The 14,475-nt window shown below is 37.4% G+C and overlaps 1 protein-coding gene across 1 annotated transcript; it reads left to right on the plus strand.

Annotated features, from left to right (window-relative positions):
- Positions 1-3,551: 3,551 nt before the first annotated feature.
- Positions 3,552-11,414, plus strand: LOC143385992 (zinc finger homeobox protein 4-like). Its single transcript, XM_076841392.1, is given in 4 exon segments — positions 3,552-4,565; positions 4,567-6,145; positions 7,009-7,511; positions 11,283-11,414. Coding segments are annotated over 4 exon segments (3,228 nt in total).
- Positions 11,415-14,475: the final 3,061 nt, after the last annotated feature.

Genomic DNA, 14,475 nt, shown 5'->3' on the forward strand with positions numbered 1-14,475 from the left:
CAAAGGAATTCCTCTATTTTTCAGAAAGCACCCCCTTTCATTACCTTGGCTCCTTGTAGGTGGGTTTGGTCACTTAGCAGAGCAGAGTTTAGGAAGCAGTGACTGCAGATGAAAGCCAAGCAGAAGGAGCCAAAAAAAAAAAGTATTTTTTTTTCCTGAATATTGTCCATTATTTCCGAAAGAGGGATTTGACATGATCAAAGTCACCGATCTTGTGAATTACCAAGAATACCAAAAAATGTGTACACACATTCTAAGCAGACCAGCAGGTATGTATTGCTCTAAATTTAGTTTTTCAATTATATTAGGTTTTCTCTTTGAAAGTTTTTGAGGATTTTGGTGATATTTGAAAATACAATGTTTGGCAGTTGAGGCAAGAAATAGGTGAAGACTAAATAGAAAACAGCTTAAATGGTTACACAGACTTTTTGGAATAAATTCTAATGGTTTAAGTTATATGGTTATCTTCATGGTCTTCATACTGAGACTTATAAAACTTTTGCATAAGTTTCCTCAGTGGATCACATAGATAAAAGAGAAACCTCAACTGACATTGATAACTATAAAATCAGTTAGCATCACATTCAATGTCACTGTACATACTAATCCAAATGAGTATTTATTTGCACAAGCTAAAGTGATTCCATCACTGAAAACCATTGCTATGGTTATCGTTAATAGTTACAGAGAAAATTTAAGACTCGGGTACTGTATTACTATCTAGATAGTTTTGCTATTGTTGGCTTTGAATGAAATGTAAACTTAATTGTATAAAAGACTTATGTATTTGACTTAGTTTCTGATTGATATGTAACTTGAGAATAAATTGATAGGCAATTTTGTGTAAAATTGTATGAGAATATTATAACATAATATATCCTACCAAATTGCTTTGACCTGGAATGGATTCTTTAACATAGTTTTTATAGAGATATATTTTTTCATATGAAATAATTTTACTTATTTGAAAGTTACTTCTAGTTCTTTTAAGGTAAAATATAAAGTATCTATTTTATATAGAGATATGTTGAGGTAATACATTGTAGAGTCCATTTGGTTTGGGGCCAAAATTACTTACTGCACATTATCTACAACTCATTTGAGGTGTGTTCAGAATGTATATAATAGTTTTAGCAGGTGTTTTTGTGGGCTGAAAACTCTAGTATGGATGAAGATGAATTGGAATTCATATAATTATAAATATATCTTAGAAACTCCTTTCCTTTACAAAGCATTTAAGAGATTTTCTCATTCATACAGCTAAGGTGAATCTTCTTCCACCTAGATATTAAGACTAGTTGATTATCTTATCATTGGGGAAAGTTCTCTGGGTTCTGAGACTTTACATTTTAATCTAGCATCATTAATTCAGTATTTAGCACCCTGCTTTCACTCCAGATCTCTAGTCTTTTCCTGACTTTTTCATTTCTTTGAGCAGGGGGTTATAGTTTAGTCATTTTGGCTTCCTTCAAATGTATACATTGTGCAGAATTGGTAAATGTAAAGGTAAACATTAATGTTTGTGGACTAATTAGAAGATTATTAGGTTTTCGTGCTTATGGTTATCAGATTATTTCAGAGGGGCTTAAAAGCTGCATGCATGCCATGAGGATAATTAACCTGGAGCTCATCAATGATTAAAATTACACACTAAGCTTTGTGATATTTGATTCATGAGCAATTAGAATGTCATTTTAACCATCTCAGATACCAAAAAGGATTTTTATTTCATTTTCAATTTATGCAGATCTTTTGATATATTTTAAACTGATCACTTCCTCTCTGATTTAGCTGACAAGATTAGATTTGATTACAGTAAAGGGAGCATTAATAAGCTATTCTTCATACTTAATATGTCAGTGACTTTCAATGATATCTTCCTTCTAAAAGAGCTTTGTGAAAGGAATTTCTAAAACCCTTAGTAATATCAATGATCCCAACATTTTGCTTGTTTTCTTCTTAACTCTTTTTGCAACTGTGAAGACTCTGCTGGAGTACAGTGGTGGGAGGAGCATTCAGGCTGAGAGAGTTCACCTCTATCATAACCAATACAATATGCAATGTAACATAGCAACAGCAACCTTTCTTATTTCAGAACTTGTCTAGGATATGTGAAAGTGGTGGTTCTTTTAAATTAAGGCCTTGAAGTTATGAGTGCCTTAGAGTTTAAGATTTGCTTATCGGTTTCATAAAATCAAGATAGCACCTATATCAGAGGCCGAAAGTAAACACTAAAGTTTCAGACCACTCAACTGTTGTGTACAGTGCCATCATTCTGCAAACTGAGAGATCTGCAGGGAATCAGAGAAGCTTAGGCTGTAATCAAGCTTCTATGACTGTAGCTGAAGTTTGCACACACATGCACACACCACATATAGCACACACACAAACACACACAGAATACACTTTTAACAGACTTATGACCAAGTTTCCCCTGGCACATTACCCTGCTGCCAGAAACTGACATGGTTTTATTGAGTGCATCTAGTCCTCAACAAAGGGAGTTTATAGTCTAAGATACATATTTGCAAAAACAAAAACAAAGCAATACCTTAAAAATAAAAGATAAGGTTGTGGGATTTTCATCAGGAGTGCTTGTGCATGCTTTGTGAAGCCAGGGGTATTGTTGATTGGGACAGTGATTGAAGGGTGGTCAGTTCACCAGGATTGATAATATCAAAATGGTATTTGAAATGGTGTTCACTGTATAGTAAACAACAATAACCACCATCAAGACAAAGAAAAAAACGGAACAGAAAAACAAAACCGAGCGAATGCGATTGTCCCCCAGGATGATGGCACTGGTTGCAGTAAATATTAATTTCTGTTCTGTTGCCCATTGAGGTGACTGAAATGTGGGGAAAAATTGTGATTGGTGCTTAATCAGGGCCAGCCAGATACCTGCTGAGAGCTTTTGCACAGGGAAGATTTGTAGTAAGCTGATTTACTGGCAAAATGAAAACCAGAGAAGATTTTGGTCTGTACTGCCTCTGACTGTAATATTTCTAATTTTAAGGTCCCTTTATTTGTTGGTTTCCCCTCCCAAACTCTTCTCCCCTTCTAGTCACTGCCTGATAAAGGAAAAGTAAATTGTTAAAAAATTATAAGTTATTTGTGCTGTTCTTCCATTTCTGGTGCTGTATATGAGAGTCATTTACATTTCTTCTAGGGTAAAGGCTATTTTAAAGCATTTATATATAATACATACTTTTTTTTGGAAGACAGAAATAAAAAAAAAGATCAGTATTCCTGATATAAATTTCAGATTTAGTGTGAATGCTTATAGACACCTTGGATGTCTAGGCAAGTCTGTGATAGCTATCTACATTATTTTGCTACATTTATACAAAGCCTGTCTGTGATAGATAGGTATGATGGTTTTAAGTTTTTTCCCTCTCCTTTTTGGATAGTCAAGTTTACAGCAGCTGTAAATTAGTGATGGGCTTTTAGTGATCTGTGTCATTATTTAATTAAAATGGCTTCTCTCAACTTATTTTTTATCCAGGTCCCTGACAGGCTGGATGAAATGAGATCCCCATGTAGCAATTGCCATGGAAACCTGTGACTCCCCTCCTATCTCAAGGCAGGAAAATGGGCAGAGCACATCAAAACTATGTGGAACGACACCACTTGATAATGAGATGCCAGAGAAAGTTGCAGGGATGGAGCCTGACAGGGAAAACAGCTCCACAGATGACAACCTGAAAACAGATGAGCGCAAAAGTGAAGTCTTGCCGGGTTTCAGTGTGGAGAATGCAGCTGCCACTCAGGTTACCTCAGCAAAGGAGATACCCTGCAATGAATGTGCCACTTCTTTTCCCAGTTTACAGAAATACATGGAACACCACTGCCCTAATGCCCGCCTTCCTGTCCTGAAGGATGACAACGAGAGTGAAATCAGTGAGTTAGAGGACAGTGACATCAAAAACTTAACAGGGGAGATAGTTTACCAGCCTGATGGGTCAGCATATATAATTGAGGACTCCAAAGAAACTGGACAGAATGCACAGCATGGGACACATAGCAAACTCTTTTCTACAGTGATGTTTCTGGACTCCCTGGCATCTGCTGGAGAGAAGAGTGATCAGTCTGCTTCTGCACCTATGTCGTTCTACCCACAGATCATCAACACTTTTCATATCGCTTCATCCCTCGGGAAACCATTTACAGCCGATCAGGCTTTCCCAAATACCTCAGCATTAGCAGGAGTTGGTCCTGTGTTGCACAGTTTCCGTGTCTATGATCTCCGACACAAGAGAAAGAAAGACTATCTAACCAGTGATGGCACAGCCAAAAACTCCTGTGTGTCCAAAGATGTCCCTAACAATGTGGACTTGTCCAAATTCGATAGTTGTGTTAGTGATGGGAAAAGGAAACCTGTTTTAATGTGTTTCTTGTGCAAGTTGTCCTTCGGTTATATCAGGTCATTTGTAACCCATGCTCTGCATGATCATCAGATGACCCTCAATGAAGAGGAGCAGAAGATCCTCAGTAATAAATGCGTCTCCGCCATAATACAGGGGATTGGCAAAGACAAAGAACCTCTTATAAGATTTCTGGAACCAAAAAAAATCCACTTCTGTTTATCCCCATTTTTCTACGACAAACCTCATAGGACCCGATCCAACCTTCCGCGGTTTATGGAGCGCTTTTCATGTTGAAAATGGTGACTCTTTGCCGGCTGGCTTTGCCTTCTTGAAAGGAAGCGCAAGCCCCTCGAGCTCAGCAGAGCAGCCGCTGGGGATCACCCAAATGCCAAAGGCTGTAGTGAATCTGGGGGGGCTGTTTAGTTTAGTAGTGAACACCCCAATTACCTCTGTCTCCCTCAGCCACTCATCGTCTGAGTCTAGCAAGATGTCAGAGAGCAAAGACCAAGAGAACAACTGTGAAAGGCCAAAAGAAAGCACCGTCTTACACCCAAACGGGGACTGCCCTGTCAAAAGTGAACCCACTGAACCGGGAGAGGAGGACGAAGAGGATGCCTACTCCAATGAACTTGATGACGAGGAAGTATTAGGCAAATTCACCGATAGTATTGGTAACAAAGATTTCCCTCTCTTAAACCAAAGCATTTCTCCTTTATCATCCAGTGTGCTAAAATTTATTGAAAAGGGTACCTTGTCCTCCACGGCGACTGTTGCTGATGACACGGAGAAGAAAAAACAGACCACTGCCGCCGTTCGGGCCAGTGGCAGTGTTGCTAATAACTATGGCATTCGTGGCAAGGACTCTACAGATGCAAGTGCCAGTAAAGACAGTGCCACAGCAGCTCATCCAAGTGAAACAGCCCGGGGGGACGAAGACTGTTCAGCGACTCCTCACCAGCATGGCTTCACCCCGAGTACACCTGGCACGCCAGGGCCTGGAGGAGATGGCTCGCCAGGCAGTGGCATTGAGCGTCCCAAGTGCGACACGGTTTTGGGGTCTTCGAGGTCTCTTGGTGGTCATATGACTATGATGCACTCAAGGAACTCATGCAAAACTCTCAAATGTCCCAAATGTAACTGGCACTACAAATATCAGCAGACCTTGGAGGCCCATATGAAGGAGAAACACCCTGAGCCAGGTGGCTCTTATGTTTATTGTAAGACTGGACAGCCTCACCCCAGGCTTGCCAGGGGAGAGAGTTACACATGTGGCTATAAACCCTTCCATTGTGAGGTTTGTAACTACTCAACCACTACCAAAGGCAACCTCAGTATTCATATGCAGTCTGACAAGCACCTGAACAATGTTAAGAATCTCCAAAATGGCACCGGTGAGCAGGTGTTTGGTCACTCTGCCCCAGCCCCCAACACCAGCCTCAGTGGCTGTGGAACACCCTCTCTGTCCAAACCCAAACAGAAACCCACCTGGCGGTGTGAGGTTTGTGATTATGAAACCAATGTTGCAAGGAACCTCCGGATTCATATGACCAGAGAAAAGCACATGCATAGCATGATGCTTTTGCAGCAGAACATGAAGCAGATCCAGCATAACCTGCACTTGGGCCTCGCCCCAGCGGAGGCAGAGCTTTATCAGTACTACCTGGCCCAGAACATAGGCCTGACTGGAATGAAGCTGGAAAACCCTGCTGACCCTCAGCTCATGATCAATCCATTCCAGCTGGATCCAGCAACGGCTGCAGCTTTGGCACCAGGACTCGGTTAGTACTTAACTGCTCTTCTGCACTATTGTTAGTTTTGAATCACATTTTGACTTGCTGGGATGCCCCCAGATAAAGTAGTGAATGCCAGCAAATTGGGGACCTTTTACTAGAAAGGACTTTCTCTTAAATCTGCTGCATAAGCAAACTATTTGTGGTTCTACATCAAAGCTAAATTAATGCAGAGGGGAAAGGGTTAAGGGATGGAAATGGCATAAGAAAAGTTAACAAACTTTGTCTTCATTCAATAGATTGGTTAACAAATGCTAATTTGCATTAATTGCTTGCCCTCATTAGCCATACTTAATAAGGTTTGTAGTTTCAGTTTTGGTGATTATTCCCTAAAGTATCAAACTTTAGCTTCAAAAGAATCTACCATTATTTTTAATTGATATTTAAAAAAATATTTTAATAGCCATGATTGAACATAATTAACAATAATACTGTTACCTTATCCAGGTATTTGGCAGTAGATTACAAGACACACATACAGTATTAGCCAGATCTCATCAAGCTTTAAGACAAATTGGGAAATAACAATTAGTGTTTATGTATGTTTATCTAGGTTTTTAAATTGCAAACACATGACTGTTTTGTTATGGTATTGATCAACTTTCTTGTCCTCGAAAATACAAATTTCAGAATGACATCATGCCCAGTAGGAGTAATTAAAGCTATCTGATGAGGGAATTTAGAAGTTGAAAGGGATGATTGTAATTGATCCTGATTCAATCCTATTACAGCTTTTTATAGTTTAAGCTCTAGAGAAAGCACATTCCTTGTCAAGACTTTATTTTACAGATTCCTTTGTGTGTGCTGTGTTTTCTAGTCTCTATTTTTCCTTTTAATTTTTTTTCCTGTAGTAAATAATGAGCTGCCGCCTGAAATCTGGCTTGCCAGTGGTCAGCTAATGGGTGATGACCTGTCCCTCCATACTGCAGGAGAGCTGTCACCTTATATCAGTGACCCAGTGCTGAAGCTATTCCAGTGTGCTCTTTGCAACAAATTCACCTCTGACAGCTTGGAGTCCCTAAGTGTGCATGTGAGCAGTGAGCGCTCTCTCCCTGAAGAGGAATGGAGGGCTGTAATTGGAGATATCTACCAGTGCAAGCTCTGTAACTACAACACTCAGCTCAAAGCCAACTTCCAGCTCCACTGCAAGACTGATAAACATATGCAGAAATATCAACTGGTGGCCCACATAAAAGAAGGGGGCAAAAGCAATGAGTGGAGGTTGAAGTGCATTGCCAATGGCAACCCCGTTCACCTAAAATGTAACACCTGTGACTACTATACCAACAGTGTGGATAAATTACGCTTGCATACCACCAATCACAGGCATGAGGCGGCCCTGAAGCTCTACAAGGTAAGCAGTGACATCCATTTCCGTTGGCACAGAGTAGACAAGGGGATTAACTGTTTCAGTGCTTGGAGCACAGATCTGCAAGTTAGAATAAGAAAAAAAGACAGGCAAAACATACAATTTATAACTTAACATTATTAAAAGCATATTCAACTATATGGCAGTGGAGAATTTTTCAAAAGATTTGCTATGTGTCCCACTTACCTCTACCTCAGCGGCATTGATTGCTTCACTGGCTTCCCTGTAATAAAAAAACTTTCCTGGGTATTGTATATATAAAATAATTCTCTTAAAATCTCTTTTACCTATTGTTTTTAAGAAACAAAATCATGGCGTCTCTCTTGGCTGATTATTAAAGGTTACACGAAGCAGAAAAAACAAAATGTGTTTTACTCTGTGAATGCATCATCTTTTGTTTGGTGACAAACAGGGATGATCAGAACATGATTTTTTTGTGTGTGCATGAGATCTAAGTAACATTGGGTAAACATTCCTATAGCATCAGTCCAAAGTCTTCAAAGTCAACTGTGTTGTGTTTTGCACAACATTTTTCCCAACTAGTAACACTTTCCCCAACAAAAGAGTGTGATATAGATAAATATGCTCCTAAGACAGCAAGTGTACTTTTTTGTTTACTGGGAAAAACTATGCAGATGTCATGTATAAGTGCAAGTGATGAATGTCATTTATCACAAAACTTGTCTCAATGTCTCCTAAACCCTAATCACTGATTAATTTATTTTCTGTAGTTTTTCATTGGATTGCCTTGATTGTCTTGGTTCTTGTACAAATGCAACAGATTCATTTCTATGATGAATAACTTGATAACTTATGAAAAACTTCTTTGTGTCTAGACGATATTAAAATTCAGAAAATATTGCAAACCATTAGTCATTGTAACAAGCTCTAAATATGATTACAAAATCCATTTTGCAAGTGTTATCTATTGATTTAAACTAGAAATCAGTGATAACTATACTATCAGGAGTCAGTCAACGATTATAATACCTATTGCTTTTTAACTCTATTTAAAATTACAAATGCACAGCAAAAAGAACACATATGGCTCTCTGTATTAGGTGCTGGAATTATTTATTTAGGTTGGTCTAGTCCTATGTATTTGGATTGTTTCTTGAAGTTCAAACTCTAGATGGATGTATGATGCATAAAAATGTAAAGACTCAGTGTGAGAATTTGTAACATTGTTCCTGGGATATTGGCACTCTGTGGATCAATAATGAAAGCATTAGATTTGGGCTCCCCAGTTTGTGGGGAGTGCAGGTCCTAATGTAAGATGGAACATTTCTCTGCCTGCACTATTGAAAATATAAACAATTAATTGTATTATAATTCATAGGTTTTATAGCAACAGTTGACAACTGTTCATTTGTCTACTTTTTTTCTGTTGATACCTGACCTATTAAAACTTTTAGAATACCTAGGAGAAAAAAAACAAACATTAAGTTTGTATAAATAATAGATTTAGACCCTGGGAGCTATATAGAATATTCATGAACTGTGTTTATATTCACACAGCTCCTCTAACACTTTAAATTAACATGTTGTGAATAGAAGATATAAATGTACAAATTTTTCTATTTTATTACTCTCACATGGGAACCTAAGGAAAGGAACAGCATTATTATTTATTTTTTTAGGAAAGGTTATTTAATCAATTGGTTTGATAATTATTTGTGTGTATGGTGTGTGTGTGTGTGTGGTGTGTTAAGTTTATGTATTTCTTCCATAGGCATGAGTTGAACACCTCACTCTTCCAAGGGTAATTTGCTGGGTACAGAGTTACTCTTGAGGTTCCTTTGCAGGGCAGGTAGGATGGCATCTTGGAATTTGTAACAAATCAAGATAAAAGCTAGATTATAAAGAGAACTTTAAAGCCAAGAGTGTTTTATGTCCCACAACCAATGATGTACTCTTATTTTTAAAATTTTATAAATCATATAAAATTGTATGCTTTTTTAGTTGCTTATCTCTTAAATAGCCAAGGGTCTCTGCTTAGTGTAGCATTTAAATGTGGTCCCCAAACAAATGCAAAATTACTTTGAACAAACTTACCTTGAAGATGAGAAATACTTGAGCTTTTGAAAGCTGGTATTAGACAAGCCCACTATAGTTTTTCTTGTCCTTCAAGAAGCATTCCTCATTTCTAGAAACAACTAGAAAAATACTTCAGAGTAGCAGGGTGTCGAGGATGAGCCCATTTCCAAACTAATTTCAGAAACTCTGTGAGACAGACGTAGAGGATTTTCAAACACAGTAATGAGGATATTAGCAAGCTTGGTCTCGGCTTGTGTCGGCAAAATAAAATTGGTTCATAAGTAACATTAATTGCTTTTAAATGAGAACCTAACAAATTGGCCTGGGCCTGGAAAAAAATATTGGTTTATCATGTGGCTAAAATATTAAAATTAGACATAAAATAGTTTCAGAGTTAATGACTAGACAATAATCTCCTACATAAAATTAATTCTCATTAAGAGTTAAATTTACATCATTTTGCACTGTGAATTATTCAGACATTGGAGGAAAGTGACAAGTAGCAGTTGTAAGACAAATACAGAGTGGCCAGAAAACAGCTTTTCTTGTTATTGACAACATATCGATTCATAACACTGAATGTAGAGATGTGTCATTTCGATTTGAATAAACCACTTTTCCCATTGGGTTGTCAAACTGAAGCAGTATTACCTCAAAGAAGTGTGTGTGTGTGTGTGTGTGTGTGTGTGTGTGTGTGTGCGTGTGTGTGTGTGTGTGTGTGTGTGTGTCTTTATTCTAGTTTAAGGAGGTTAAAATTTAAAGGTTAAGGGTTAGCTTGAAAGCATCATCTGCCTAGCTGCTTAACTTTAAACTGATCAATTTAATGAAAATCTGTTTTACAGATCTTGTTTTAATGTATTTGGCAGGATTTAGGCAGCTTTAACATTAGACGTATACTAGGAAAAATTATTTCTTTATTTGACCAGAACAACACCTTTCCTTTTATGTTTAAGGTAGATGGCTTGTGGGTTATGGTATTTTGGCAAAGAACCCAGAAGCAAAATGTGCTGATGATATTTCCATATGGACTCAAAAAAAAAAAAAAAAAGAAAGAAAAGAAAAACAAAAAAGAATACCTTTATGTCTATTGCTAACAATGTCTGCAAAAACAAACAAAGCTTTATTCATATTTTTTGCTGTTATTTTTCTTAGAATTTTTTTTTTAGAAAACAATTTTGTTATGTTAAGACATGTTACTCATTTTCTTCAAGTAAAATTATCTGAAGTGCTAAGTACTATTGGATTTTGATTTTTTTTCCTCCAGAAATTTGAATGATGAAGCAAAATTGGTCAAGGAAAATGAAACAAAAAATGAAACAAATTTCCTTTTATCTTCACTTTTAACATGTGAAAGTATATTTAAAGTGAGGTTAACAAATATTAAATGCCTAGATAGTTACAATTGGGCAGGAAAGGTAAAAATCTCTATCTGAATGCCTATTTGTACCTATACACATGCATATATGTCGAATATGTACAACAGTTTTTAACCTATATGTTATATGTGATTATAGTCTTAATTTCATGCTTTAGCATGCTTTATGAATTTTGGCCAATTGATATTTACAAAATAGGTCCTCAGTAAATATTGGATGAATAAAGGACTAAAGAATAAACTGAGGAATGTATTAAAGAAACCCTTTTACTTCTAATATTTATTTTTTTTAAATGCATTGTGATTTGGTCTTACTCTTTCATGATCCCAAACTTTTTCTAAAGAATCCAGTGGAAAGATATAATGAAAACCGCATTACACATTCAAACTCAGCAAGAACAAGGAAGATTTTGGCAATATTTCAGATTTACAATTCAGTTTATTCTTGGCTGGCCGGGACTTTCCTGGCCAGCTGATTGGTCTCACCACCACCCTCAGCACCCTCAGCACCCTCAGCACCCTCAGCACCGTGCACCTGCAAGTCAGCTCCTCTCCTGCTATTATGTGTATTTTAAAGTTAGGTGTTCACAGCTTTGCTGGTTCAAAGGCAAAAGCTTAATTATATGGGCATTTTTTTTCCTTCTGCATCTGCTAGTAGTGAAGCAGAGGAATCAGTCTGAATTCCATAACGCTGTTTTCATATTTGGATTTCATATTGGCTGAGAGCAGTGAGCAAATCTCTTGTCTCCATGGTGAGCAAATAACACACATGGGATTTAGTTCTAGGTAACTTTTAGTCTAACATACCCCCAAGGAACACTTTTGGGGTTTTCTCATTACCCTTGTTATAGATGAAAGAATCCGGGTTAAGAATTAAAGTCAAGGTGTGCGGGGAGGATCACGGAGGAGAATACAAGGAGGTACACTGGGAGAAGAATGTGCAATGGAAATTGCAACACAAAAATGGAATAATTAGCTTCACTTAACTTTTTGCTGTTTTTACTAGTAGGAAATAATAACTGGATCAGTTTGGAGTTAACAATGAGTCACAGGTATTTTCATTTCAATAGGCCTGAGTCCAACTTTGCAATTCAAAATCAAATGTACCAGATATGTACCATTTCAATTATTGAACTGTCATTGTCCTGGTGTGATGGTAAAAGAGGTCAGGAGATTGTGTGGTAGATATTTGCATAAAAGTCATTGTGCAGAAGGAAATTGGAATATGTGTGTGTATCTAAGAAACCCAAACAGGGTTTTCTTAATCTTATTCTAGTCATTTGTTTAGATGAAGAAAGATGTTTTTAGAGATAAACAAAAGTTATTCTTTTCTGTTGCTCAACATTAACATGAATATGGAAATTTTTGCACTTTTTGTATTAGTTTCAGATTTATGTTGATTTCAAGGTTGAAATACAGTGTGAAATTTAATTCCAGTTGCAGGATCTCTTTTTTAAAAAAGTAATCACAATTCAAATTATTGTATTGTATTTTCATATAAAAAACAAGCAGGGTTGAAAAAAAGTTTCTGTAGTAGAACAATACAAGCTTTCATAATACTTATAACTTGTAAATACACAGATCAAATAAAGACGAGTTGCTTAGCTAATAGCAACTAATAAATCACTGGTGTTTTCAGATCACAATGTAATTGGCCAGCTCGACTGACTAAGTCTGCTTCTGTTTTTAAGCTTGACATTTGTGAAGCACAGCTATGTGTTATAATGGCTTCGTAACACACATATGGACCTTTTTCACTGCATTCTCTTGGAAAGTAATATGTTACATTAGGAACTGAGAACCCACTTTATATTTCTCAAGAAAAAAAATGACCTCAAAGCTGTCTATCAAAATATAGATGGGCACATAGCAATTCCTAGAAAGATTAATTTAGAGCAGGTATTGGAAACTTATTATAGCCATATCAGGATAGATAAAATAATTTCAGTGTGTGAAATTGTTATCAAACGAGACAAAATCTTTTAGAAAGTGAAATGGGTCACCGGAACCCTCCTATCTTCTTTCTCCATGGCTTTCCTTAACCAATGCTACCATCTCCCTACATGTCTGGTACATGCTGTTGTTTTCCTCAAATCCTCATTATTTTATCCCACCAAGATTTTCTCATCATGGAAATACTCTGTTGCAAGGTTACCTAATTCCCCAAAGAAAATTGAGCATTCCTTAAATCAAAGTGAAGCAAGCCTTTTTATAAAAGCAAAGTAGTGTATCCAAAGGAGTAAATGACTCTCAAACCTTCTTCAGAGTTTATTTGTATTTTTTTTCAGTTGTAGACGGACACAGTACCTTTATTTTATTTATTTACTTTCATGTGGTGCTGAGGATGGAACCCAGTGCCTCATACTTGCAAGGCAAGTGCTCTGCCACTGAGCCACAATCCTAGCCCATTTATTTGTATTTTTAAAAGAACTACTTAATCTGAATGAATTTCTTTGTTTGGAGAAAGTGGAGGGATTATGTCAAGGAATCAGGTAAGGTAGCTGAATGCCCTTCCCCAAGTTCTTCCTTCATTTACTCCTTCTGAACCCGCATGGGCATCCGCACACAAACTATCACCACACAATTACACAACCACATAACCACATCTCAGAAATATAGTCAACAATTTGAAATTGCCATTCACATCAGGAACATATCAACTAGTACTTTATGATTAGTGCTACTTATTTTGTGTGTAACTTTTGTTCTTTCTATCTTATATCAAGTGCAGGTATGATTTAGCCAAAAATAGTAAATGGCTCATTTGTTGCCCTCCCTGAGGTAAAGCAGATGGAAGTGTCATCTCATAATTAATGTACTCTCCTCCTGTGTTTCCTTGGATTGAATTTAATCATCCCTATCAGTGGAGCTTGTGTAAAGTTGCTGAAATGCTCACATGGGTGCTGGGATACCATGCAGCAATACAGCCAGAGTGATATGTTAGGCAGGCTCCACACTGCTGAAAGGGTCTTGACCTGGGGTGGAGTGAGGAGGAGCTGGCATGTGCATAATGACCACAGTTCTGCTGCCAGAACTTCTGGCCTTCCTGAATTCTACTGGAAATGCTTTACCAAGTTTGCTTTGAGTCTGATCCTACACTCAGGCTGAATTCAATTAGATGTGGAGATTTGTTCATTATTCAGATACTTCAAGCCTTAAAGGCACTTTCCTTCCAAATTATCAGTGTATTTCAGGAGAGCAAAGGAAGATCTGATTTACTTCATAAATGAAGAGCAACAGGAGAGGCTTAACCATTACAAAATGTCTTTGCCATTTCTATGACCTAGGAGTGTGGTGACCTGTGTAGGTTCAAGGGTCAAAGTTCTGACTACAGAATGCCCCCATGGCACCCCAGTATTTAATTCCAATAAATGCAGATGCATTTACTAAGCACTTACTATGTGTCAGGTTTTGAAATGTTGCTGTGAATGCTGGCTGGATCCATTGAATGTGGTGGGATAAGAACTGTCTGCCCAAGTGCTGCTCAGGAGCGGAGGGATTTCTAAGATGGTGCTTTCTAACTCCAAAAAATTACAA

This window comes from Callospermophilus lateralis (genome assembly GCF_048772815.1).
Source record: "Callospermophilus lateralis isolate mCalLat2 chromosome 11 unlocalized genomic scaffold, mCalLat2.hap1 SUPER_11_unloc_3, whole genome shotgun sequence".
NCBI lineage: Eukaryota > Metazoa > Chordata > Mammalia > Rodentia > Sciuridae > Callospermophilus > Callospermophilus lateralis.